This window comes from Semicossyphus pulcher, unplaced genomic scaffold, assembly GCF_022749685.1.
Source record: "Semicossyphus pulcher isolate SPU_LCO1_2020_fin unplaced genomic scaffold, fSemPul1.0.p SCAF_13, whole genome shotgun sequence".
Lineage (NCBI taxonomy): Eukaryota > Metazoa > Chordata > Actinopteri > Labriformes > Labridae > Semicossyphus > Semicossyphus pulcher.
This window is the reverse complement of record NW_027211637.1, coordinates 30,656,189-30,683,115: the sequence shown is the minus strand read 5'-3', so window position 1 is coordinate 30,683,115 and position 26,927 is coordinate 30,656,189. Positions and strand designations below refer to the sequence as shown.

Sequence of the window (26,927 nt, the reverse complement as noted above, 5' to 3'; positions counted from 1 at the left end):
TGAGTGTTATCGGCTAAATCGCTTGAATAAAGCTGAAATGAAGTGCTCTCCTGTTCTACCTCTTGCACGTTGCAGTTGGACTGCAGAACAGCGTCACAGAAACAACCTCTGGCTCCTCGCTCTCACACACCACGGCCTTGTTTCTTTCTTTAACAGCAAATCAGCCAGCTTCTAACACGCAAGCCAACACACAGATGTACTAATTCACTCCTAGACGTTTGTTGCTGTTAAAACTGTACAAATATTACCACAGACGTAGAGAATATCTGGCATTAACCAGTCGGATCTTGTGTCTCTACTTGCTGCCGTTTCCTCCTACACATATGAGGACAGTGGGGTCTTTTGAAATAAAGCCTCTGCTGCATACTACTAATACTCATCAGGAGCTAAAGGTTGTTTCATGGACAAGACCAAGTTCACGTATTTCTCCTCCTTCTCCTCCTCCTCCTCCTCCTCCTCCTCCTCCTCCTCCTCCTCCTCCTCCTCCTCCTCGTCTTCCTCTTCCCTGGTTGGGTCTGTGGCCACAGGCATGCGGCTGCAGTCGGAGCCTCACTGCGACGATCCCTGAGGCGGTCACACAGCGGTGCAGCGTCTGTTCTGGAACAGCTGCTCGATCACAGAGGAGTCGGCCAGCGTGGAGACGTCGCCCAAGTCTCGCTCGTCACAGGCGATTTTGCGGAGCAGCCGTCGCATGATCTTACCTTAAAAGAGCCAACAGCAGGTGTGATGATCGAGCAAAAGCTCATTTTTTCAAGATTTCAAGATGAGAAAAATAAAGTTGTACACCTGTTTGAGTTGAACAAAGTAATTCAAACCCACAGTTTGCTTTTAGTGCAGCTGAGGACGGTTGAAGGCAACATTTGGAGAGCAGCTTTTCTTATTTTTTAAGGTAAAATAGAAAAAACTACTGTGAGAGTTTCTGTCTTAAAAGGAGGTTTTGGTGGTAAATTTGCTGACTTTCACAGGAAGCAAGTGTCCTTACTGCCAAAACATTTTAATTCCAACAAATGTTGATTGTTATTTCATGCCCACTGAAAGATGAGGAGTAATGTGTACCTAAAAAGTCCTTGAGCAAACATCGTAAGTGATAGAAGAAGACCATTAAAATAACTGCATTGCTTCGCCACAGAACAGTAAAGGATAGTCAGGTGGATATCTGAGCTAGGGTCGATTATATAAGAAGTCCAAACATTTGTTTGAATGTGAGGAGGAGAGTTGTTTGAATTCACACTGTACAGTCTATCAGTAATGCTGGACAGCTGTGTGGTCTCAGTAGTACCGTATTGGTCCAGTCTTTAAGAAGCGATCGCTTTGAGGACCACGGTACGATTTTCTCTGACTGTTGATATGCAAGACGATCTTTGTGGCCTCGCCATCTTCAGACGCTACGCTCTGTGACACCTTATTTCTCGGCTGCTTGACAGCTGTTTAATGTCTCTGCTGCATTCATAACCATTATCTTAAAATTGGCATCATAACTCCGCCTCAGTTGTTGGAAAACTCGGCCGTCTTTAAATCCATTTGTTCCGGATGATCACCGTGTCTCTCTGTCTCTCATCCCCCTGGCTCTGTAGCTGTGAGTGACAGCTGGCCTCAGTCATGAGGGGTTCACTCGCCTTACAGAGAAGAGGCGCCGTCTACTGTTGTGAACGTATATCAGCATTTAAAGGTCTAAACCCTGAATATAAGACGATCCCACTTTTTCAGATGTATTTCAAGGGGGAAAAAAATGGTCTTACATTCAGACCAATAAGGTCATTTTTACTTTAAAGGAAAAATAAAGTAATGCTGCCCTCTAGATGTGGCTTTTAACTTCACAATAAACAGAACACCCTCCGGGTTGAGAGGCATTTGCTTGAATTGGTGAAATATCATGAGCGTGGAATCTGACGGCCGTATTTCTTTTGTTTTAACTTTCGGTAAAAGTGATAACTTTACCAGATCGGGTCTTGGGCAGTCCTGGAGCGTCCTGGATGTAGTCTGGAGTTGCGATGGCACCAATCTTCTCCCGCACTGTAAACAACGTATGAAGCAGAAATTAATGCCTTACAATAAATCTATCTTTCTTTCTATCAGTTTGTAAAACTCAATGAAGTACTGTTCCCCAAAAGGACTGGGTCTGAGTGTACACTGCAGTTGTTCCGTGATGATCTAAGAACTGTTTCTAACAATAATAAAGTTTTAACACGGGAGTAAACACCAAACACCTTTCCAGCAGGCGTGTTAACCCACCTTGCTTTTTGAGCTCCGCCTCCAGGGTGCGGTTGTACGTCACTCCATCAGTGAGGGTTACGAAGCAGTAGAGACTCTCTCCTTTGACAGGATGAGGTCTGCCCACCACAGCAGCCTCAGCGACGGCCTCGTGCTCCACCAGAGCCGACTCCACCTCCGCTGTACTCAACAAGTGACCTGGAGGCAAAACAGAGGGCGAATGGGAAGAGGAGGTGAGATTAAAGAGGTAAAAGATCTACGACTGTAAATATTCCATATTTATTATGAAGTTCATTTAATCAAGAGCACAAGAGGAGAGAGTACGTCCTCTGACTTACCTGAGACGTTCAGCATGTCGTCTATCCTCCCTGTTATCCAGTAGTAGCCGTCCTTGTCTCTTCGGCAACCTGTTAATTGAAAAAGCAGTTAAGTAAAAACAAATAACTAGTTTGATAATAAAAAGGTAATATAGAAAAAGATGAGTGACAGTATGAGATAATATAAAATCATAAGAAGAGCCTACAGTACAAGAAACAGTCTAAAGTAGCAGATAAAGAACGATTGACGAGGTGGACACTTAAACAGGATGTTCTTATGTATTTCACAGAGGCAAACCGGATCTCGTCTCTCACCGTCTCCTGTGACGTAGTAACCTGGGAACTTCTTGAAGTAGACGGTTTCAAACCTCTGATGGTTTCCGTACACCGTCCTCATCACACCGGGCCACGGCTGCTTGAACACCTGTTGGGAAATAGAAGAAGAGAGCATACACCTAAATGATGTGATCTGATCCTTTCATGACTGGTAATAAGAGTAATAGGAGTTATAATATAGTTATGAGAAGGAGAAGAAGAAGAAGAGGGAAAAAAAGTAGTACAAGATAAGGAATGTCTTCCTTATCTTGTACTACTTTTTTTAGGTAGAAGAAGAAGAACGCGAGGCAGAAGAACAAAAGCAAGGAGTAAGACAAAAATAATAAGAGGTAGAAGAAGAAGAAGAAAAAGATGAAGAAGAATGCGAGGTAGACCAAGAGGTAGAAGAAGTAGCAGAAGTAGTAAAAGAAGAGGAAGGACAAGAAGTAGAAGAAGAAGTTGTCGAACAAGAAGTCGAAGAAGAATAACAAGAGGAAGATGAAGAAGACTACGAGGGAGAACAAGAGGTAGAAGTTAAAGAAGAAGAAGACTAACCAGGTATCCTTCACTCGGCCCCTCCAGCTCCTCTCCTGACTCATTCAAGATGGCCGGCACCACTCCAAAGAACGGGAACGTCTGGAGGACAGAAAATGTCAGAAGTTCTTCACTGAACAAAATGTATTTATTATCATGAATTTAATGAAAAGAGTTCTGCAGTTTTCTTAGCTGTGATTTCACAGGATAAAACAGACTTTAACACTGTGCCCTAACTCTGCATTTCTAGCTGTTTTATTTTTACAACTTACAACAGTATAAGCTCCAAATTTATGTGTTCACACATATTTTATCAAGTCTTTTAAACTTTGTCCTTTCATGCGTTTAAATCTCTGTATAAATGAGAAACTGCCTTGTCTACCTTAATAAACATTACATGTTTGTATTTACTCACAGCAGATCCTGGTTTCATGGGTGTGGCTGCAGGTAGAGGAGTCAACACATGTCCACCCTGACAGGACAGAAAACATCCAGTTAGAATATGTATAACACCTGGTGTCAATAAACTGTCTGTCCAGCAGGGGGCAGCACAGCCCACAGCCTGCCAGCACTGCTAATACTGTATAACAGCTAATGTAGGTTAAAGAGCAAGTTTAAATATAAAAATAAAGACCACTGGAAGCTCCTCAGTGGGTAAAAGGATATATAATGACTATGACTTACAGTTTCTGTCTGCCAGAAGGTGTCCACTATCGGACATCTCTTCTCTCCCACCACATTGTAGTACCACTGCCAGGCCTCAGGGTTGATCGGCTCTCCCACCGTCCCCAAAACCTTCAGAGACTCTCGCTTATACCTGCAGAGAGACAAGAGAAGAGGATTCATGACCACCACAAAAACTGTCTTACCTTCATGTCATCAAAACATGCACAGCTTCACTTCCTGTTGGGGTTTCAGCTTGTAAAATGCACATATATTTTTACTTCCTGAATAAAAGCTACACAAGCATCACTGAAAGTCGAGGTTTGACGATCGGGAACGACTCACTTCTGCACCGGCTCGCTGCCGTACTTCATCAGCAGCCTGATGGCGGTTGGAGCTGTGTAGAACTTGGTCACATGATATTTGTCTACAATCTCCCACATGCGGCTTACATCTGGATAAGTAGGCAGGCCCTCAAACTGAAACACACACAGAGAGACATAAATATATGTTCCAAATCAGCAGGCAGAGTGAAAGAAAGATTTTATTATCACATTTCAGGGCTGGGACTCATGTTGTGTCATTTAAAACACGTTGAATTCAGCTGGAATAGCTTTGATTCATACTAACACAAGAGGAAGAAGAAGAAGAAGGAGAAGAAGAAGAAGCACACAAGCAGGAAGGTAACATTTGACTTGTGGCTGGGTGTATTTCAGTGACTATATTTGTCAGTATCCTTTAGCTGCAGGCCATAACGGATAAAATCAGAAACCAACTGTGATTTGTAACAATAGCGCGACCGACAGCCAAGTCTGTAAAAACAGGAAGTAGACCAATCCCTCCGTCCTGCAGCCTCACTCACCAGCACACTGCTGGCCCCGTTAGCCAGCGGGCCGTAGGTGATGTAGGAGTGTCCGGTGATCCAGCCGATGTCGGCCGTGCACCAGTAGACGTCGTCGGGCTGGTGGTCAAACACCAGCTTGAAGGTGGCGGCGGTGTAGAGCATGTAGCCGCTGACTGTGTGGAGAACTCCCTGCAGACGAGGCGAGAACAGAAGACTCAAAAAGACACATATATTTGTCGGTTGAGGTTAAATGTCATGTTTCAGGACAAGGCCTGATCACAACACAGCTGTAATGGTTGATTGTAAAGAGTGTGTGTGTGTGTGTGTGTGTGTGTGTGCGTGTGCGTATTGAATGTACCTTTGGTTTGCCGGTCGAGCCGCTGGTGTAGAGGATGAAGAGCGGATCTTCAGACTCGCACCACTCAGGTTCACACTCGTCTGAGGCTCCACGTAGCAGAGTGTGCCAACATAAATCCACCTCTGGGTTCCAGGGGACCTGGGATCAGACACACACACACAAACACAAGTTACAAACATGACAAGTGAACACACAAGTCCCCAAAATGATCAATAAAACGGCTGTTAATCAATTAAAAAACATTCAAAATGCCTCTACGATCTAAAGCAGGAAAGAAAAGCGAAAGAAAATTAGTTTGACAAACGGATCAAACGTGAGAACACCGTGTGTGAAAAACAGTGAACAAAGAGTTGTTAGAAAAGTTACAATCAGAAGTTTTGTTGTAACTTATTCTTCTTGGGTCAATCACAGCTGGGTCACGTACTGTTTGAGATTATATACGACTATAACAAAAATATGAAGTAAAATGTGGGTATAGGTTTAGGAATGATTGGGGAAATATTATCTTTAGTAGCCATGTCAAAAATCTTTGGATTAAGAGAATGATAGAAGATAAGATGTATATGAAGATTTCAGTTGAGAAAGGGAAAGATGAACGACATATAGGCTTAAAGATGACGTCGTAGAATAAAGCCTCTTTGTAATTAACGCGAGTGTTTCGGTTTGACATGGAGTGATGGATGAAGAGTTTTCAGATCAATCTCATTTGCAAACACAATCAATCAGCCACAGAAAATCAAGATCAAACAGTAAAACAACCCAGGTCTGATCCCCTCCACATCACTCAGACAGAGAAACATCCTCTGTAATGCTGTTGGTTAAAGAGAAACTCATACAGAGCTGACGTTTCACCATCTTTAAATCTTTGTGTGCAAACGGACAGGACAGAAAAAGAAACTTTAGAAGATAAGCTACTGAGGAGGAATCAGGGGTCTGTTTGTATCCGCATCGAGTCAAAAGCAAGAAGGAAATCGGTTGGAATTTGGGTGATACATAACTGGGTGACAAGTTAATACAAATAATTACATGTCTATTGTATTAGACAGACATTTAAAAATACTCAAGTATCATTTTTATGACAGCTAATTTTCTAGTTTTCGAATTAACACTAAAAGAAATACTGACTCAAGTCTTTTAGAAGAGAAACGGAAAAATGAAAAGGTTTAAACTGTAGGGGCCTGAGTTTTCTTATTCAAACTAGAAATACACAACAACGGACCCCTGATTCCTGCTGACTTGTAGATTTAAGGAGAGAAGTGTTATAGCAGTAACATTAGTCAGAAGTCCCTTTACACACACAGTTCACGGCGGGATTATTACGCATCTGTTACGGCTCGTCTGTTATGTAAAACGCGCAGAGGCTGAATGGTGGGGCGAAGTCGTTCCGTCTCTGAGTCGGCATCCGACGCAGTAACAGCTCAGTGAGCACCAACCGCGATTTCAACGTTGAAATTTGGTTGAAAACAGGGTGAGACCTCATTTCAACCGGCTAAAATACAGTTATCACATCAACGTGTCAGAAAACAGTGTTCAGAGCATAGACTGTATAAATAAGGTTCAGAGCCATCGTACAGGGAGCGGTTTGAAACATTCAACACAGAAGAAGAAAATAGAAGACTGAGCATGTGCAGGGACTTCGGCTGCGCAGCTCTGAATACGAAGGCAGAACGAGCCCTGGCACAGTTCTTTAATACCTGACGGGAAATACACTGCCACCTCAAGGCAGGATTATTACGCCTCTCTTACTTTCCGTCCTATATGTAAAACGCACGGAGGCGGAATGGTGGGGCAAAGTCGTTACGCCTCTGAGCCGGCATCGGAGGTAGTAACAGCGGTGAAACCGCGTCTGTGTAAACAGCGGAGTCGGCAGCGCAGAACATTGTGCCGCGTGTGAATAGTTGAAGCATGCGCTGTTTGTTTACACCTCGCGCACGTTTTGCTTCCGCAACGCTGAACGCTGTAAAAACACACACTGGGGCGGCTTCACGCCAGCTGCTTGGTCAACTGTAAAATGTCAAAGGCTGCATGTTGGCGGATTTTCGTTATGGCGCTGAAGCGGAACCGCAGAGTAAAAAGGGTGATAGTCTCAAGAGACCCCGGTGGCCGACAGTGATGAGTGCAAGTCTTGCGTCCAACTCCACCCATGTATGCAAAAAAAATTGCGTCGGTGACTGTGATGTACTGCTCCTTTATTCAATCGTTTTAGCGGCTATGTGACTTTAAATTGCCGTCAATATGTGCGTGAATGTGTGATGAATTGTGACAGACGCAGGTGAAATCTGGTCTAAACATAAAGGTTTATTCGACATCTTCAAATAGTCAGTGAAAAAACGTTGCCTGAGCGCAGGGTAAAAAAGAACACTGGGGCGGCCTTACGCCAGCGTGACTTGGTCCAGTGTAAAATGGCAAAGGCGGCATAACGGCGCTGTGGTGTGACTGCAATGTAGAAGTGGACTAGAGAAACAACACACAGGTCGCTTAGAGTTGTGCACTTCATTTTTAAAGGTGCTCACTCCACCAAGAGGGCAGTCGAAGGTAGAAAGTGTACAAGAGTGTTTTCACAACAAATACACAAAGAGAGAAAACAGTGTTAATCCAAATTCCACCCTGACAGAGAATTTACATGTTATTCCTGTGAAAGTCCAGCAAACATCTGAGAGCATGAGAAACACCTGATCATCTGTTATAGGGCAAATTTTCTGTCTATAAACTCACAGCTAAGTAACGTAAATGTTCAGTTTTGTGTAAATGTTGGTCTAAATTTTGAATGTGCAAAGCCTGCAGCATAAAATCTTACAATCAAGTCCATCTGAACTATCGTTTTTTCCATGTTGACAGATGTTAATTTAAACTGTGAAAGACACAGGAATAACAAACTGCTGTTGCTGGGTAAAACAATAAGTCAGCAATAGTTTGTCAGTGTTTTATTAAATAGATAAATTCATATAGAGTCATCAATTTATGTGCAAATCACCATAATAATTATAATGCAGGTTTTCCTCGTTACTTTGTTGTTTTTACCCGACAGCAGTGAAATTAAATTCTGCTCTTAGGTGAAATTCCCCTTTGCCAAACCAAACCAAACCAAAGGTGTTATGAGGGCTTAGTGGAGGGAAGAGGGTATGAAAATACCTGTGGAACAGGACGTGTTTTCTTTACTCTGCCTGTCTGTTTCTCCTGCTGGAGGGGACGGGACAGGAGGAGGAGGAAGGAGGAGAAGTTAATGCGGGGCAGTGGTTACTTTAAAAACTCAAATTAAAGAACACAGAAATAAAACAGGGTCCACAAGGTCAAATCAAACTGAGAGAAGTTTTAGGAGTTTTTCAAGATGGATTTTGAAAAAAAGAAAGAATGTTGATGCTACAGAGAGTGACAGAAAGAATGTGTTTTACAGACGATGTTTTACCTGCAGATCAGGACAGGCCCGTTTGGCAGGAGGAGACTGAGAGCCCAGAGACGTCTCCTCTGCTTCTTTGGACAGGTGCTTCAGCATTACACACCTCTTCATTGGGAAGCCTCTGCAGAGAGAGACAACCAGTGAGCGTAAAACATGACGGATATGTTCAGTTTGCTTTCTGTCTTTCATTTTGCAAAATGGGCGACCGTTTTGAAGTCTTGAGTTTGGCATTTCGGCTGTCGCCATCTTGTTTTTTAAAGCAGGTTTGGACGAAGAGGTGGAAAAGCATTGCTATGCCTTCAAACCTTGCTGACAGGTCCCTGTGACTTCGACTTGTCAATCACAATGAAGCCCCGCCCTGAATCCTCCCCTGCTTTCCGGTCTGTGCGACTCTAAATGGGAGCATCGCTGACTAAATGAACATCATGCTGTGTTGAAGACGACTTGAAACGAGAGACTGAGACCATAATCTCGTTAGGAAAATGTTTACTGAGGGAATAAATCAAGAGAGAAGTACACCCATCCCTCTCTATACAATCGACTTCTCTTTCCGCCCCCTGCTGGTCATTAAGACGAATGCAGGTTTCTGACACTTCCGCATTAGCTTCAGCAGGATGCGTCTACTGTAAGAACAGCTGAGCGGACAGAACGTCTTTGTTCAGCCTGCGACAAATCAGATTTGTTCCTCTAATTAAACCTTTCAGACAGACTCAGAGACAGTGCAGATGCTTTACCTGCAGAGAGCTCGTCTGAATCCAGCTCTATTTTATTAGGCTCAGAGCGGCTGGGGTCTTATTTTTAATTAGATCGCAAAAACATGCTTACATACAGTATGTCTGTGTGCGATGGAGAGAAACTGTAAAAGACCTGATGCTAAACTACTGGTTTACAAGTTACAGTGAGGGTGGGGATGATGCAACTTAAAGGTTCAGATCAGGGATTTATTACAGCACTGAGGGTCCTCGCTAATACACAATAAGTACAAGTATCTGTGTGTAAATACAAGCTACTTGATGCTGCATTTCTGTGTGTGTGCTTGTGAATGTGTGTGTGTCTAGACAGCTTACTTGTCTCTGCATTTCTGCATTGCTTCGTCAGCTAAGAGCTTGAGGTTGATCAGCTTATCTCCTCGATAGAAGCCATCTGAGGGAATGAGACACAACGAGCAGAGATGAACAACATGTGTGACACAGAGGGTCAGGGCTGAAACATTGAGAGCAGGGTTGTTAACATGAGCTGCTGGATGATCGTGATACACTCTGTGATCAGATATTTTTATTGTCTTTAATGATTTCATTCTGTTTTAACTGCCTCTCTGAACCGGGGCTTTTGTTGGCGAATGAAGAATCAGCACTAAAATCACGTAGTGTTACGTCTCTGTTAGCCACACGCAGAGCGGTCATGACTTTCACCAACAGGAGGCAAACGCATTTAGCCCCTTTTTTGCAGTGTTCATTTTAACAGCTATTTCAGATTTAGCCTTGAAGATATAATGACAAAGATTTTCATGTAAATAAATGTTGTTAAGTCTCCCATCTCTGAATGAGGTAACACGATGGTGACTGAGCCTGTGGCCCACTGATGAAAGCCTTTGCATTTGCAGTTTATAGTGTTATTATGGGCTGGGTGTCTGTGGCAGCGCCCAGTTAGTGACGCGTTTTCCATCAGCCAGCAGTGGTTGGTCTGCCAGAGAGGGTAGGCGGAGCTAAGCGGCTGCTTTCCCGCTCTCTGCAAGTGTTGCGAGTAAACAGTAATCTACTATGGCTGAACAAACAAAGAAAAGATGGATGACTACAGATACAACTTCAACAAGAAGTGAAAATCCAAAGAAGAAGAAACAAACTCGACGCTCAGATGAAGCAAACAGTCTGAAAAGGGAAGCGACCGTCAGCCAGGAAAATCAAGAGTTACAACCGGAGCCGACCGTGGACGTCTGGTTATCTGAGACGTATGCGCCTGCAGCTGCCTTTTAGGTGCTGAACTGAGAACTTTGAGATGATATCTTTAAGACAAAAATTATAATTTTTAGTCACATGTCGTCATTTTTACCCTTCATAGTTTTAGTCTTGTTTTAGTCGACGACAACTCAAAACATTTTACTCATTACTTTTAGTCAAAACGTTTTCTCTCAAGAAAATATGTTAACAGAGAAAGTTCCTAACCACCTCCATGATCCCGTTACCTCCAAGGAAAGCATTGCTTGTGTTTTGACAGACGGATTAGACGCACATTGGGGGAAGATATGTATTTTAAATGTCCAACAGCAGCACTAACATCTTAGTCCCGTCTCGTCTCGTTAGCAAAAACAAAACATACGTGTCGTCAGAGTTTTTATTATATATATATATATATATATTTATTTAATATCCACTAATTAACTGATCATTGACTTAAATCTCGACCTTCAGTAGTGAGCTGTTTTGTGCTCTTTCTGTGTGAGAGCCGTCCGATACATTTCTATTCTTCATCACTAACAAGTCTGTGAATGTGAAGCTGCACAGGTTACAGCACGGCATCAAAGTTTATAAACGTTATCTACAGCAGTAACACTCAACGAGGGCCGGAAGAAAACTTAGTTTCATTACTGAGTCTGAGTGTCAGAGGACCTTGCTGGTCAGTACGAGGCCCCAAGCTCTCTACGATCAGCTTACAGGACTTCTAGGAATGAGAAAAGTGTGTGTGTGTGTGTGTGTGTGTGTGTGTGTGTGTGTGTGTGTGTGTGTGTGTGTGTGTGTGTGTTTGGGCTCCAGCCAGAGGCCAGTAACCCAGTGGATTAACAGGATTATATCTCCACACTCTAATCCAGCTAATAACACTTTGATCACTGGTCCGACTCAGCACCTCGTCCCAGCCAGCAGCTCCTTCAGCCCCTTGTTTCAACCGAGAGAGGCGTCAGTGCAATGCAACAGCCGAACCAACCACAAGTCCTACAAAGGCTCCTTTATGCAAGACAATTAACCTCTTCCTCCTCGTCGTGTCTCAGATGTAATAATGGTGGTAATAAGAGTAAATGAGGTCACATTTTTTGAGACTATTTTCAGCGGTAGATTAATCCACATGTGCTTCTCAGTGTACTACAGTCCATTGAGTTATTTTACCTGAGCAAAGATGTCATGTTAAGTTTTTTATATACATATTAAATAAAGTTTAGAGTGGAAGAGTAAACAACAAACAAAAGTCAGAGGTGTGGAACAGAAGACGAAGAGCTGTTCTCCTCAAACGTCTCGTCAGCGCTTGTTTGGAGGTGTTTCAGGTTTAAGTGATGTTAAGAAGAAACAATAATCAGCTGAGAGGTCATGAAACCTGCGTCTGCGCCGCAAAGCAACACGACTAACTAACAAACAGCACAAAGTGCAGCGTGATGAGCGTGTGAAGGCTGAGAGGAAGAACGAGCTGCTCCCCGTCCTCCAGCGTCAAGTCAGACACCCAGAACAGAGACGCTGCACAGAGACACCCGATCCACCCAACTCCCACAGACACACTGACATTACCCATGATGCACCACATTCAGGTAAAGAGCCTGATTTTAAGTCTTAGTTTGATGCAAAATGTGTGAAAGTACAATATTACAGATAAATGGTGTGTAAAGGGTGAAACCAAATAATACTTGGCTCAAATATGCAGAAAGGTTAGAGGTCAAGATCAGACACAGAGCAGCATGTAGCGATGCATTTATGTGGTGTTGCACGATGAAATGTGCGCGTCATCGGTGCCAGCAATCTGCCAAAAACAGGAATCGGCATATCAGACTACATTTATGTTTAATAAAACCTTTCAAAATCCTTCACTCAACCACAAAAGTCCTTCTAAATATTCTCATGGAAACCTGTAGGTTAGTGTTTCTGTGTGAGACCCACCTGCTGTGATGAGCAGTGAACACTGTGAGTCAATGATCCTCTCACACAGAGACTCAGCAGAGAAACCTGCAAACTGGAAACAGCATCAACAGTATTAACATCTCTTATCTTTATTAAATCCACCATGTATGTGCGTGTCGATGTACCGTGCATCCCTTTTATTAAACCTCGTATTTCAGACTCACCACGATGGAGTGGACGGCTCCGATGCGGACGCAGGCCAACATGGCGACGACCAGCTCCACCACCATGGGCATGTAGATGGACACGCGGTCGCCCTTCTTCACTCCTGATGCAGAAGTAAACAAGAAGAAAGCAGAAGATGACTCGTGTTTTACTGCAGCTGGATCCATTTGTTTACATCTTCACAAACACAGCTGTTGTATAATGCAGCTCAGGTGTTTTTACCCTGAGACTTGAGGACGTTTGCAAACTGGCAGACCCTCTGCAGCAGCTCTCTGTAGGTCACCGTCAGCTCATCTCCCGGCTCGTTACCTTCCCTGAAATACACAACAACAACAACAACAGGATTATAAACAGATCAGAGGTTAACTCTTTACAGGAACATGCGTTTGTTTCTCCAGGTGGAAACACACATTCACACACCGGCCTCAAGGCTGGAGGAACAACTGTCCAGAGACTGCAGAGACCCTGAAGCTGCTGGCTTATTGTGCGTTTGAATTTGTCAACAAAAACGATGACGGAAATGTGAGTTAATGATCTCATTTTCACAACGAAACTAAAACTAAATTAACTTTTTTGCACGTTTGAAAACAGGAACTTTGGTAACTAATTCCCCAACCAATGAAAACACAAAGGTGACTAAGTGACAGAAATGGAATCAACTGATAAAAACTGGACAGACTGAAGAACAAACGTCGTCTTAGAGGTTGATTTGGCAGTTTGACCTTTGGCACGCCCCGTACATTCGTTAGGTAAGTGAATAATCGAAACAGCTAGCATTGATTTTCTGTCATATTTATCAAAAGGACTCATAGTTTTATCTCCAGAATCTAATCCTCAGAGGGATATTATTTTGTTTCTGTACTTACATGATGTAGACATATAAAACAGAAGAATAAAACTCATCTCAGAACCGACCGGATGAACCTCCACACTGATTTAGCTTCTGGGGCAGCAGCAAAGATTTCAGGGCTTCGGTTCTAGCCGGCAGTTACTCAGATAACTAATATTGGATGTTTGGGTATAGACTTCCTGTCCTGTGTGCTGGTGATTATTTCAAGTCACTATATCAGCTTTAGTTGCAAGAATGGAGTTAAGAGTGAGGAAAGAGAGAGAGTCTACTAAACCATATGAAAACATAACTGTAAAGCAAGCGGTTTAATTTAAATAAAGCTAGCCTAATAAAGAGACGGCAGCTGGTAAGTGTTGCAGTTTGCATTTCAGTCGATGTTTTCTGCCTCTTTTGCTCTCCACACGAACGTTTTCCTGCATACAGCTCAAAGCTCCCTGAAGCGTACCTAACCAAGTCTACTCGGACTAAAACAGGACGCTTCAAACACCGAAATCTGCTCCCTGGCTTTAAGACTCCGTGTTAACGTGGTGTATCTGTTTAAAGGGAGACTGGAGCACATGCAGGGCCCAGTGTGACCAAACCGTGCGGTGTCTCTGACCACGTCTAAAAAAGCAGTTAGAGAACAAACAGTTCATCAGTAAAACTTCACCAAATTGTGAAACATGACTTGACTCAACTTTCCCCTTTTTCACAACTGAATATCATCATAGGCGTTTAGGGAACTGCACGCTTGCAAAAGCTTCACTGAGGTCAAGTCCGGCCTCCACACACACACATGCACACACGCACGCACACACACATGCACACACACTCACACACACACAGGCTGAATGTGTAGGAGGAAGACTTTTAGATGAATAGCTCTGTCCAGGGAGCAGACAGAGAAGAGAATGAGTTGTGACAGCTCTGCCTCTCCAGATTATTAAATTACAGCCGTGTTCTTAAGTGAGCCTCGTCCGGCTCGTCGCTGAGCATCACGGTCAGCAAACTGAAAACATGACTGACAAACAGGAAGGAGGCTGCAGAGCTATGCTCCCAAATATTAAAGACAAATAAATACAGTCCTGCTGCAGTCTTTAACCCCCGAGATCCCCTAAATACACTCTATAAATGTGTGACTCAGTGATATCACAACAACAAAAACATCTACTGTACTCCTCTCATTTATGAATTGTAGAATATTTTTCTAATAATACTTTTTCAAGCAATATAAATCCATCCATCTATTTTCTTCTGCCTATCCGGGGCCGGGTCGCGCTGGCAGCAGACTAAGTAAGGCAGGCGTCCCTCTCCCGAGCAACATTTTCCAGCTCCTCCTGGGGAATCCCGAGGCGTTCCCAGGCCAGGTGGGATTTATAATCCCACCAGCGAGCTCTGGGTCTGCCCCGGGGTCTCCTCCCAGTTGGACGGGTTTGGAAAATTTCCACAGGGAGGCGCACAGGAGGCATCCTGATCAGATACCCCCTCAGCTGGCTCCTTTAGATGTGAGGGAGTAGCGGCTCTCCTCCGAGCTCTCTCCGGATGTCTGAGCTCAGACGCCCAGCAGAGGAAGCTCATGTCGACCACCTGCATTCCTCATGTTTTCTCTTTAAAACAATTTAAAGTCTGACGCATTTTACAGATTTGAGGGTTACTATACAGTATGTCTTAAGTCAGGCAAGACATGTGCATACAGCACTGCTGCTGCTTACTGTAGGGAAGGATTCCAACAGCTGATTATTTCCATTTTTATATCATGTTTCCTTTAGCTCATGAGTGATAAAAAAATTGCGTAGCCGTTTGGGCAGCTCGGTAAACATTTAGATTTGTGGTTTTCTGACATTTCAGGATCAGAAATGTGAGAAAATAGTCATCAGTTGCATCCTTATGGTTAAGATACATTTGTTAATTGATTTATGGTTTCATTATATAAAAAATGTGAAATATGATGGTCTCAATTTGAAAGAGATTTGAAACCTAAACTTGTTGTTCTCCCGGGACTTCCAGACGTTGCACATATTAGTTTAAATCTTTTGCAGCTGTGAGTTGTGCAGTTAACAAGCTTCCTTAAAAAACAAAACGTATGTTTGCTTTGAAACTAGGACACAGTGCAACATCAGAAGTTTGAGTGCACCTGAGGGCAAGAGTTCAGGTAGGAGATGGACGCATGACGACATGTAAGAGACGTTTGTCAGTAGAAGAGAGATGAGAGTGCATCCAGAGGGGGAAACCACAAATGAAAGAAAAGGAGAAGAGAGCAAACTTAAGAGCCTTAGAGAGCAGGAAGTCCAGCTTTAAATGCACCACGAGGAGTAAATCTGTGACAGGCAGGAGTAATTCAACTGACGACACGTCGACCTCACAGCCCGTAAAAGACAGCACAAATAAACAGTGTGACATTTGCTACAGATTAACAAACGAGCAGCATTCAGTTAGACGAGCTCGAACATGTCCTGAACAAGTTTTATTACGTTCTCAGTTTTTGTATCTACCACAGTAAAACAAAGGTTTACATTTCTACACTGTTCTGTTGATTCAGTCCAACAGAACAAACGGAGAGAAGAAGGACACTAATGACAAGCTGTGTAGAAATAATGAGGAAACCTTTTCTGTGACTGAGTGAGAGAATGTAACCAAACGTAAGTCTGTTATTAAGATTAGCCACAACATGAACCACACAGCATCCTGTTGCTAGCAGTCCATTAGCGTGAGCGAGTATCCTGGTCGTTTGCTGAAATAGTGACACGATCTACACAAAACTGAAAAGGATTTACCGGCATCGCTTTCGTTTCATACCTTTGCTGTGTAGCGTCAGCATGATCATTTATCATTGGCTCATATCCACACTGTCATCATGCAGAGGTTAGCATCATGCATCGAGTCAGCAGCTCAAGTCATTTGTCAAGCTAGACAACCAACGTATTCATTATATATCATTTTGCTTGGGATGAGGGCTGCAACCAACGACTATTTTAAAGGTAGATTATTGATATTGATTATTTAATCGACTAGTCGGATAATGAATTGCACAGTGACTTAATGGTTAGCCATCAGCTTTAAATGTAGTACGATGTTCTTTTCAGCGTGTGCTAACTTCTCCTTGTAAAGCTCCTCTTCACAGATCCTGCAGGCGATGCTTTCCTCTGCAGCGCTGAGGCTCACATGCTCCCACACTTTACAAGTTTTAGGACGCGATGTTGTTGCATCGGCCGCCGACATGTCGATCGATGTTTTGCATGAGCAACTCTCAGCAGAGATAGTGAGGATGTGAGATGGCTCACCCCTCAGCAACTCAGCTACGGAAAACGATGTTATGTCCGCACACTGTACGAAAAACGCACTATGACATAACCAACAAATTACCGCCATTTAAACTCGTTGGCAGCAAATCGATTTTGGCGACAATGTCGACCAATTGTTGCACTCCAACTTGGGATAGCGTAAGTGATGAAGCGAGCTAAGTGAAGCCAGCTCGCTAACTTTGTTTCATTGATGGAGTGTGTTCCACTTTGTTGGCTGATAAACTCATTTGTGGACTTTAAGCTGGCCAACTGGCCTGCCAGACCAGGTGCCAGGAGTCTGTATGAATTAGCCGACAATATCCACTTAAGGTAGCATATTGCCATGTAAGAAAGCTAGCAATTAGCAAGGTGTTTTAGCTAGCTTATGTTAGCTAAAAAACCCGAATGGCACCCTCCATTAATCGGGAGCCATGCCAGCGTTGAGCGTAGTTTTACCCCCAAAGTCAGTCACATTCCTGTTTCATCACGCAGACTGCTATAGATGTCTGTTGACATCAGCTGACTCCATCTCCAGCTAACGCTGCACACTACTGGTGCAGGGCTGGAGCTGAGAGGAGGCGAGGCGCTCTGGAGCTCGCATGAACAACACAAACTTCAGATTTTACTGGCAAATCTTTTTATATAAAAGGGTGGAACATCCGATTGTTTAAAGCAATGATGTACTCTTTTCACACGTTGGGAATTAAAGTGATGAATCCGCGTACATTGCTTCACATGGTGCCTCTAACGAGCAGTGAAACGTAGAGGAAGGACCGTCAGACGGGTCACGTTTGTCCTGTATGTGTGTGTTTCTCAGCACATTCGCTCGTTTTTTCCGTAACCACTTGTGCCAGATACATGCATTAAAAACACACACACACACATATGCGTCGACCACGCCTTCCTCTGGCTTCCAGCACAAAATGAACTGTAAAAACAAGAGTTGCAAAACATCTGACAGAATGTTCTTATAACTCTGAAGTAGAGAAATGATCCAATAACAGCAGAAAACAGAGTGTGTGTGGATGCCAGAGGAGTTTCTCAATAGTGCGCACTGTGTCTGTACGTTTTCCAGTAAACTGTGTGTGTGTGTGTGTGTGTGTGTGTGTGTGTGTGTGTGTGTGTGTGTGTGTGTTGTTGGTAGGAGGGGAGCGCACATAGCTGAAAGGTCTCTGTGACCCACTTGGCACTGACAGCTGATGGGAGTTGCATTCACAGAATCTCTGACACAACAGTGAAGATCCAACATTCAGATTCGTCTCCAACACAGTATCTGAGCTGAGGTGTGTGTGTGTGTGTGTGTGTGTGTGTGTGTGTGTGTGTGTGTGTGTGTGTGTGTTTACATTTAGCTCAGGCTTCCAACCTGTGTGGAAACAATTTAAACTGTCTGACAGAGTAACTTGGAAGCAGGCCAAAGTGAACCGTTCCAGTATTTGTCGCGGTGTTAAACTGCCTCTACATATTAATGTTCAGACGTGTTCCAGCTCATTCTCTAATATCTATGTTTCACATTTATATAAAGAAGTGACTCTAACCTTGTTTTCTGGAGAAGAAGCCCGCTACATTTGATTATTGAACAGACTTCCTGGAATCAGAGAGTCACTCTAATGTGGTTTATATTACGCATGTTTTAGGTATGAAAGACTGGAAATGTTCACATGGTTAATAAACTCTTGACTAATCAGCTCTGATAAGAACAAACTAGGTCATTTCTCTCAGTGATTCTAGCTGAAACTAGTGCACACAAAACTTTTACTTATTTTACAGCTTGATTTGACAAAAAAAAATGTAAAGACAAAGACAAAATATACGTTGGCAGATTGAACAAGCCAAACATAAGAAGTCTGATTAGCAAGGTCAATGGGCCTCATTTACGAACAGTGCGTACGCACGTTTGACGCACAAATCTTGGATTCATCAATTTGTTCTAACCTAAATTTCTTCGTACTCTGCAAACAAATTTAGAACTCCCTCAGACCATGCGTACGCACAAATGATGAAAGAAATGTCCTCGGAAATGTTAACACTAGGGATATACCGATTATCGGCCGGGCCTTTTTCTTAAAAATGTTTGCTTCATCTGAGCGTCGAGTTTGTTTCTTCTTCTTCTTTGGATTTTCACTTCTTGTTGAAGTTGTATCTGTAGTCATCCATCTTTTCTTTGTTTGTTCAGCCATAGTAGATTACTGTTTACTCGCAACACTTGCAGAGAGCGGAAAAGCAGCCGCTTAGCTCCGCCTACCCTCTCTGGCAGACCAACCACTGCTGGATGATGGAAAACGCGTCACTAACTGGGCGTCGCCACAGACAGCCAGTCTGTAATAGTACTATATACTTTCATCAGTGATCCACAGGCTCAGTCACCATTGTGTCACCTCATTCAGAGATAGATAGAGTAAGTCTACAGACATTTATTTACAGGAAAAGTTTGAGCTTGTTGCTTTAAAAGATAAAATCTTGTTCTGTTACTGAACATTGAACATGCAGGTCCAACATGTTCGCACACTGAAACAAACACAAGGTCATCAACAGACGTGTTTCTTCCCCCAGCTATCATATCTGGAAATGTTATGAGATTTTCACACTGTGTGGTTAAAATGGCAGCAGGGAGGAAATCTCTGACACACTTCCTTTTGTTTCACGGACATCATTAAAAATAAACCAGCCTGTTAGAAGATTCAACAAAGTGAAGACAGTAAACATAAAGATCTCTGTGATGAGGACCAAAGGATCAAGGAGTTAAAGCAGCAGCAGCAGAGGAGAGACAGCTGCCTGCATGCTTTTATTTTGAAATTCTAACTCCATAGTGAATGCTACTGATGGTGTCCCCGTCACTTGGACGGCTTCCGCTGGGACTGAACATCCTCCAGGCCTCGGTCAAACAGTGTCAGCATTGTATCTGAGTCAACATGGCTCTTTAGTTTATTTTCTTTTAACTAAAATAAACTAAATGCATCCTGTCAACATTTTAAAATGATCTATTCCAAAAGTACAGCTACAGTTTTTTGAGATTTTAAATAATTGAGTGTTCACTAAATAAGATTACCTTCCTGTAAATACTCGAACCGAACAAAATGCATTTAAAAGTCTGTCCCTGCCTGTGCAGTATGAATGCTTCCTTCCTTCGGGCATGTTTCACTCTCCGGTTGAACAGTCTGATCGGTCAGAGGAGTGTTACGAGGCTGATCTGCATGTTAATGTCTCTTAGAACAAGGTCAGCCAAGCTCTGCTGGCTGCTGCGCCGGGTCTTTAAATAAACAGAGACAAAGTGCCTGTTACCAGAGCCGTCATCCAGCTGTTTCAGGACCGCTCTATAAATAGACCTCACCTCGATAGTTAATGATCTATTCAAAGTTTGACATTTAATGTAATTTAAATGTGACAGTTTAATCTAAAAGATACGGAAAAGTTTAATTTAAAAGGTAAAATACTTTTTTTTCTTATAAAAACAAGATTTGGTCTTTTTCGAAATAATTAGTGTTGAAAAGGAGGTCGTCATAGAAATGTAGAATCTGTAGGCAGGGACGATTGTTTTAGGGATAGCAAGTGTTCTGGTTTCTGTTTGAACTACGCTTGTAGTCCGACCAATCATGTATCAGCAGGCTGCGGCGTATGCAGGAAGAACAGTCCATGAGGAGAGCAAAAGCAGGCGGGTTGAATCCGCTGTAAAGACATCCCGGCTCCCATCAGCGTCATCTGACAATGATGTAGCTTCTTATTGATCTCTATAAACAGACGTCTGCAGGCTAACAGCTTACAACCTGAGACACATTCGCTTGACGCTGTGTCAGGAAAGCCGCTCAGCGTTTAGGTTTCCCGACTTCCTTGAATGCATCATAAATGATGGAAGTCGGTTCAACAAACTTGTCATGTTAAAGTAGTGTTCTTCTCCTCTTGAGGACAGACCTGACAAAGCTTCATGCTGACTTGTTCCTAATCTGCATCATGATGTTGGGATGATGGGAACACAAAACCCGACTCGGCACGCTAATCTCCGCCCCCTTTCCGGCGCGATGCTATACTCTGTAACTTCTGTGCGTCCTCGTCATCTCAGCTATAAATTCTGCCCGCCTCTGTCCGAGCAGCGCTCGAACTTCGTTCCAAATTTGTTGAAACAGGCTGAATGAGTAACAGATACAATAAAGACATAACCACCGTAACATCTTCACCGTTTACTAACCCCGTCTCCGGCGTGTTTGTGACGTCAGACAGTGACGCAGCAGAAAAGAGACCGGCAGGAGGATACTTCACTAGCCATGGGAAAAGAGACAATCTATTAGCGGGTGTTCCTGGGTCTGAAAAACCGGCGTCAACATGCTAATTTCAGTGGGAAAGCGGTAACTTACTACTTACAGTGAAACTGAGACTCAGCACAGACAGATGAACGGGCGCTCCCCCGGGGGATGGAATGAACCCAGAGACGACAGCGTTTATTTAGCAGACACATCTGGACTTCACTTTGATGTGAACACACGGTCGCTTCTCGCGCTGCAAAACGTGATTATTTGCTTGTTAATTCAGCTCAGTGTTTTGCTTTAGCACCTCGGGGGAAAGGAAACTGTGGTAAAACCTTTACACTTAATGTTACAATAAATGGATTGATAGAGAAAGTCATTAAACGATAATAACTCTAGTAACTCTTCTTTCGTTGCAGCTGTGCTAACTCCGGACTAAACTTTTCAGGTACTTTTCAGAGACTTCCCTGGAGATAAAAGTCGTCTGATCAAAAAAAAGCAGTCAGAAGGACGCACTTTCTGCTCCTTTCATCCCTTGTTTCCTTGGATAACCTCACTTCAGTCTCCTCTCTCCTCTCTGTGGCTTCACCATCCACATCAGGACACATCAGGGACCGGAGGCGAGTGACACAAAGAGAGAGGAGAGAGCAAGAAGAGGCAGAGAGGACGCGTGTGAGGGAGGAGAGTGCGATGATGAAGAGAAGCGATGCTGCAGACGGAGACGAGAGGCTTTTGTGTTTTTTAAAAGAAGAGTCAGCGAAGGGAAAGAGACGAGGCAGTGAGACATGAAATGTGAGCAGATACGAGTCCATAAAGGAAAAGAGAGAGAATAACAGGAGAGTGATCCTGCACGAAATAAACTCCTCACATCGCTGAGACTACTCCGCAGAAATGACCTCTGATGCAACAGGAAGTACCTGCCCGCTCTGTGACTGTCAGGTGCTTCATGTTCTCTTGAAAACTCTCAATACAAACTAAATATTGATTTTCCAACTGACTAACTGATCTTAATATTTTTGTGCTTTCTGTGTGTGTGTGTGTGTGTGTGTGTGTGTGTGTGTGTGTGTGTGTGTGTGTGTGTGTGTGTGTGTGTGTGTGTGTGTTGGGTTTGAGAAAATGTGTTTAGAGAGGTTCATTGAGGGATGATTTAAAGCCTCCTCTCTGGTTCTTGCTGGTGTGTGTGTGTGTGTGTGTGTGTGTGTGTGTGTGTGTGTGTGTGTGTGTGTCTTTGTGAGGGGGTCGCCTCTGCGAACACAATAGCAGGATTGAATAGCAACCGATCTAATGAATGGAGCTTCTTCGTCCTCCCTCCTTTGTCTCTCTCTCTCTCTCTCTCCCTTCACCAGTCCTTTTCTTCTCTCCTCCGGCTTTATCGTCCTCTCTCGCAATTTTACACTCATCTTCGTTTTCTTAGTTAAAATTAAAATCTGTGCAAATAAATGAAAGACGTGAAGATGAAGAGCAAAGTGAAACACAACCCAGTGGAGCCGACATGTTATAAAAACACAGCTTCATAACCACACGCTCGCTCTAACAAGCACTCTGTTTGTAGTCAAAACACGAGTGTTCAACCACAGGACTGGAGGTGACTGTGCGCGCACACACGCACACACACACACGCACACGGCCTGACACTCACCAGTAGAAGGCCACTTTGTCGCCGAGTTTCCTCTCGTGGACGTTGCGGTCGAGCAGGTTGTAGCAGATGTTGGTGGTGGCTCCCTCCATACACTTGATGAATATTTCTCCTTTGGTCACGTCGAAGTTGTAGTCGAGGAACTGACCCGAGTGTTTTGTCTTCCAGAAGAAATCTTTGGCGATGTCCCCCCAGAACTCTGCAGGACAGGAGGATTAACATGATCGTAAATCACACTTGGAAGAAGCGGCGGCGGCTTTCAGACACGTTTGTGAAGTCATACAAGTCTGCTGTTTTCTCGTACTCATGAATAGATTAAATAAATAATAAATAATCTCACGTTGTGCGACACATTTGACAGACACGTCTGACGACTGCAGCACGTTCCATGAAGTCACAGTTCGGCCGCAGCTAACAGTTTAGCCTTCTCTTTTAAGGATCAAACTTTGCATCATGTTCTTAATTAATCAATGAACGAAAGATCACAACATATGTCCAACAAAAATCACCAGAATCACCCTCTTGCATTCGAGGGAGCGTAATCACTAAATATTTAAATGATCATGAGTCTTGTGAACTGATTTTCTGTTGGGTCAAGTCTTCCATTAACTCACAACAAACACACTAAGGCTAGAGCTAACTTTTATTCTTATGAAAGGACACTCTGTCGGGCGCTGGTTCAGCTCAGTCGGTAGAGCAGGCGCCCCACATACAGAGGCTACAGTCCTCCTCGCACTGATTGCAGTTTCAACTCCCGGTCTGCCGACGATTTGGTGCATGTCATCCCCCACTCCCCCTTTCTCCCCACATGTCCTGTCTCTCTTCAGCTGTCCTGTCAATAAAGGCAAAACCCCCCAAAAAATTATCTAAAAAAGGGGACCACTATTAACTTCACTGAGGCCAGATGTTCAGAGATCTGCAGAGAGAGCATCTAGGTGACTTTGGATCAGGAGGTCTGAACTGTGGGCCAATGCTGCCAGGACACAAGCCCTGAGTGAGGGTGTCTGATGTTGTGAGAGCCGAAACACCCAATGTCCTCAGGAAACATTAGTGGGGATGCATCCCTGCGAGTCCTGGGATGTTTCTTTAAACCGTTGAGTTATCAGGTGAAATGCAGGATATTGTTGACTTTCTTGTTTTGACCGAGCAAAAATCAAAGCAGACTCAAAGAAATGCATCCAAAAACAGAAGCAGCATCTATACACTGGTTAGACTTTGTAAAGCACCTTGTGGGTCGACCCCTGATTATATCACTGAATTACTGAATTCATTTAGAGCCTGAATGCAGCCTGAGATCCTCCAGCAGAGGTCAGTTAGTAACACCTAGGTCAAGTCTCAAAACTGAGCCCGCTAACGAACAACCTGCTGGAGAAGATTCTTTAAAAATGCAGTCTCTCAAAATGTCCTTTTGACAAGTTTGTTTTTACATTTGACTTTGTTTTGACTGTTTCAGTCATTCATACCTCGCTTGTCACACTTAATGTATCAATTCTACTTTTATTTTCTAGCTTGTTTTTGAAAAGTGCTTGAATGAAATAAAGTTTTTTTTCAATTGTTGTTATTAAAGTTTAATGGATTATTAAAACAGTTGCTTTTGCATCTCATGTTAGACGAATATAAAGCTGCTGACTGTACAAAAAAGATAGAAAAGACTAACTGCCAACACTGTGGTTAAACATCATCTGTTTGCTGCAGGTGGTTAATCATCTTCTTGTTGCAACTTTACCTCCTCGTTAAAATCAAAGGTTTCTTTAGGAGACTTTTATAAACACAGCGTTATTACTAACTTACTGACCTAACAGCAATACTTCTTCCTGATGAAGCAGGATGGAATTAAAGTGAGAGCTCTGAGCACAGCCTCCACCTGCAGGAGAGACCTGCATGATTGTCTCTCTTGTTGCACTCAGATGTGTTTTCCAAAGCCTCCACTCTTTAACAGGACGTGACCTGAATGATTAACAAAAGCTGCACTGATTCAACTTCTCCCGCTTTCTGCCTGGTAAGTTCAGCAGCCGCGTGTCCCACCCAAAAGTCACAGCAGAGGTGCTTCCTTATTACCAGGAAACAACAAACTAACCCTTTCAGTGCGCGCTGTCTGTATCTTTTATGACACAGGTTGAAATAACTTCTCCACTGACTAATCAATTAACTGTGTTTCTTTGTCATAAGTTACACCATCTAATAACACTGTCACAACATGAAAATTAATCATTCATCATAGAAATGTAACTTTTGGGAAAAAGTCCTGATCTCAGAGTGAAAGGATTTGCTGCTTTTTCTTTTTTTACGTCACAATTGTCTTTGGAAACTAAAGAATAATCAAACAAATAATACTTTTCAATAATCATATTGGCCACTGGGAACTTGCAATAAGCATTTCCTTCTGTTGTCCATCCTTAATAGACTTAAGGATTCATTACAGGACAGACTCATTGAAATAAAGTTGGCCTAAAAGTTGCCTAATTATTAATACAGAATTTCAGAGGAATAATCATTACATAGGCTTTATAGTTTGTTTTGTGGCGATGTATTTAACCGCCACAATTATCTCTCAATAAATTATCCAAGTCACTTTTGAGGTGATTAAATAATATCCAATATTTGCGACAACATGACCTGTATGAACTTTCCTTCCTATGAACCTGCGGATAAGTGCGGATGTAAGAAACAGATCAGTGTTATATGTGAATAACCCACATACCTTTGACACTGCTGAAACACGTGTGGAGGAGGTGTATACTCAAGTCTATATTCCAGCTTGTAATAACGAGTCAGGTGCTGCAGTTAAATTACATATGGCAGGTGTACTGCACAGTTAACTCCTCTATACTTGTCTAAGATGCCATAATGGAGACTTACCTTCGGGATTCTCTATGGACTTCAAGTAGAGTTCTTTATATTTCTCAAAGCTGGGGATGTGAGCCTCCTTTTTCAAGTCCTCGGACCCGTGGAAGACGTTTTCCTTCGGCGCTTTGTCCGGAATCATCTTTGATACGTGTATTTCACTCTTTTATAAGTTAGTAGAAAAGAAAGCAAACCGCCAGACTGCTTCCGGTAGATAGTGATAGATAACACAATGAAGCAATGCAGCCGCAGGTCAGGCTATGTGCTAGCTAGCGGGCTAGCAGCAAAGTTCATGCAGACTTCCTTGTTTTGCAGGATGTATTTTGTTCTTGTTTTCTTCAATCTTCGCATGCAAAAGTCGCGGTTAGATCAAATCCGTGCAGTTGTAGTTGTAATGTAAAGTCCAGGTCAGTTCTGGTGCACCTCCGAGAGAATCTCTTCCCTCCTGACGGTAAAGTGCCGCACGGACGGACACGGGTGAGTGGGTGTCCTGCTAAGCTAAAAGGCTAAGCTAGCGCACTCCAGAAGAAGGGAGACGAGCGAAATGCACACGAGACACGAGGCCCTTCCTTTTAAGCTCTACGGAGTTAATGACTTCTTTAAAGTCAAATTAAAAGCTTCCTTTCAGTCAGCAGAGAGTGTTTCATGCTGTCCAGGAGGCTAAAGGTGAACTGTTTTTGTCCCAGCGCTGACAGTTGCCTGTTCCGTCTTCTCCGATCGATTTTTTTTTTTTGACAAGGAGAGCGAGCGTGTGGCGCTGAACTCTGTTTGGCCCAGACCAGCAGCCAATCAGAGCACCGCTGCCTTCAGGTACTCATGAAAAGCTCCGAAATCGAAATGCTTTTAGTAGAGAATGTGACCCCCCTCGTTGCGTTCAAGGGATTGTAGTTGTCGGAAATGTGAATACCCAAAATAACAGTTTTCTTATGGCGGAAGTGTTGTTGTTGTTGATGTTGTTTTCCGGAATTACAATGAAGAAATGTACAAATAATAATTAATACAAATAACAAATAATATCCACAATCTCAATAGAGGAAAATACGTTTTAAATTCTTGTATATAGCATGATTCTGCTTGAACATTTTCCTCTGTTTTATTCTCGTTAAATTCACTCCAGTCTTTGTAAATGTAGCAGTATTTAAGGTATTTACGGTACTTACTTTTAATGTTCATTCTAATTGATTCCATTTTATTACTTATATAATTATTATATTATTTCCTCATTCCTATTTTGTAGTCCGGTTAATTTGTAATATTATTGTGTTTTCATTGTAATGAGATGAAAATACATGCTATGCTGGTAAGTTCATCCACCAAAAACAACTTCCAAAAACAACTCCCAAACTAAAAACAATGATAAAACTTACTTTTGCATTTAGATGCTGCCAGCTATCGGAATGTGTTCTTATTTACCAATTAA

General features: G+C 43.0%; 1 protein-coding gene across 2 annotated transcripts; it reads right to left on the bottom strand.

Annotated features, from left to right (window-relative positions):
* Nucleotides 1-494: 494 nt before the first annotated feature.
* Nucleotides 495-26,214, bottom strand: acss2 (acyl-CoA synthetase short chain family member 2). Of its 2 annotated transcripts, XM_069659792.1 has the most exons (19): nt 25,523-26,214; nt 22,667-22,862; nt 12,905-12,996; nt 12,682-12,785; nt 12,497-12,569; nt 9,707-9,782; nt 8,649-8,760; nt 8,375-8,422; nt 5,243-5,380; nt 4,903-5,073; nt 4,386-4,519; nt 4,062-4,194; nt 3,793-3,849; nt 3,399-3,479; nt 2,844-2,952; nt 2,550-2,618; nt 2,233-2,409; nt 1,939-2,013; nt 495-701 (listed from the first exon to the last, which is right to left on the bottom strand). In XM_069659792.1, exons 1-19 carry the CDS (start codon nt 25,647-25,649, stop codon nt 574-576), a joined length of 2,100 nt encoding a protein of 699 aa, XP_069515893.1. In that variant the 5' UTR covers nt 25,650-26,214; the 3' UTR covers nt 495-573. The 2 variants fall into 2 exon arrangements, with proteins under 2 accessions (XP_069515893.1, XP_069515894.1); XM_069659793.1 differs by lacking the exon at nt 8,375-8,422.
* Nucleotides 26,215-26,927: the final 713 nt, after the last annotated feature.

Excerpts from the sequence above, each read along its gene's own strand:
- acss2 (XM_069659792.1), bottom strand. The coding sequence starts at position 25,649 with ATGATTCCGGACAAAGCGCCGAAGGAAAACGTCTTCCACGGGTCCGAG. Across the intron at positions 2,953-3,398 it reads GGCCGAGTGAAGGATACCTG|GTGTTCAAGCAGCCGTGGCC; the intron begins GTTAGTCTTCTT and ends ATTTCCCAACAG. Across the intron at positions 2,619-2,843 it reads TTACTACGTCACAGGAGACG|GTTGCCGAAGAGACAAGGAC; the intron begins GTGAGAGACGAG and ends TTCAATTAACAG.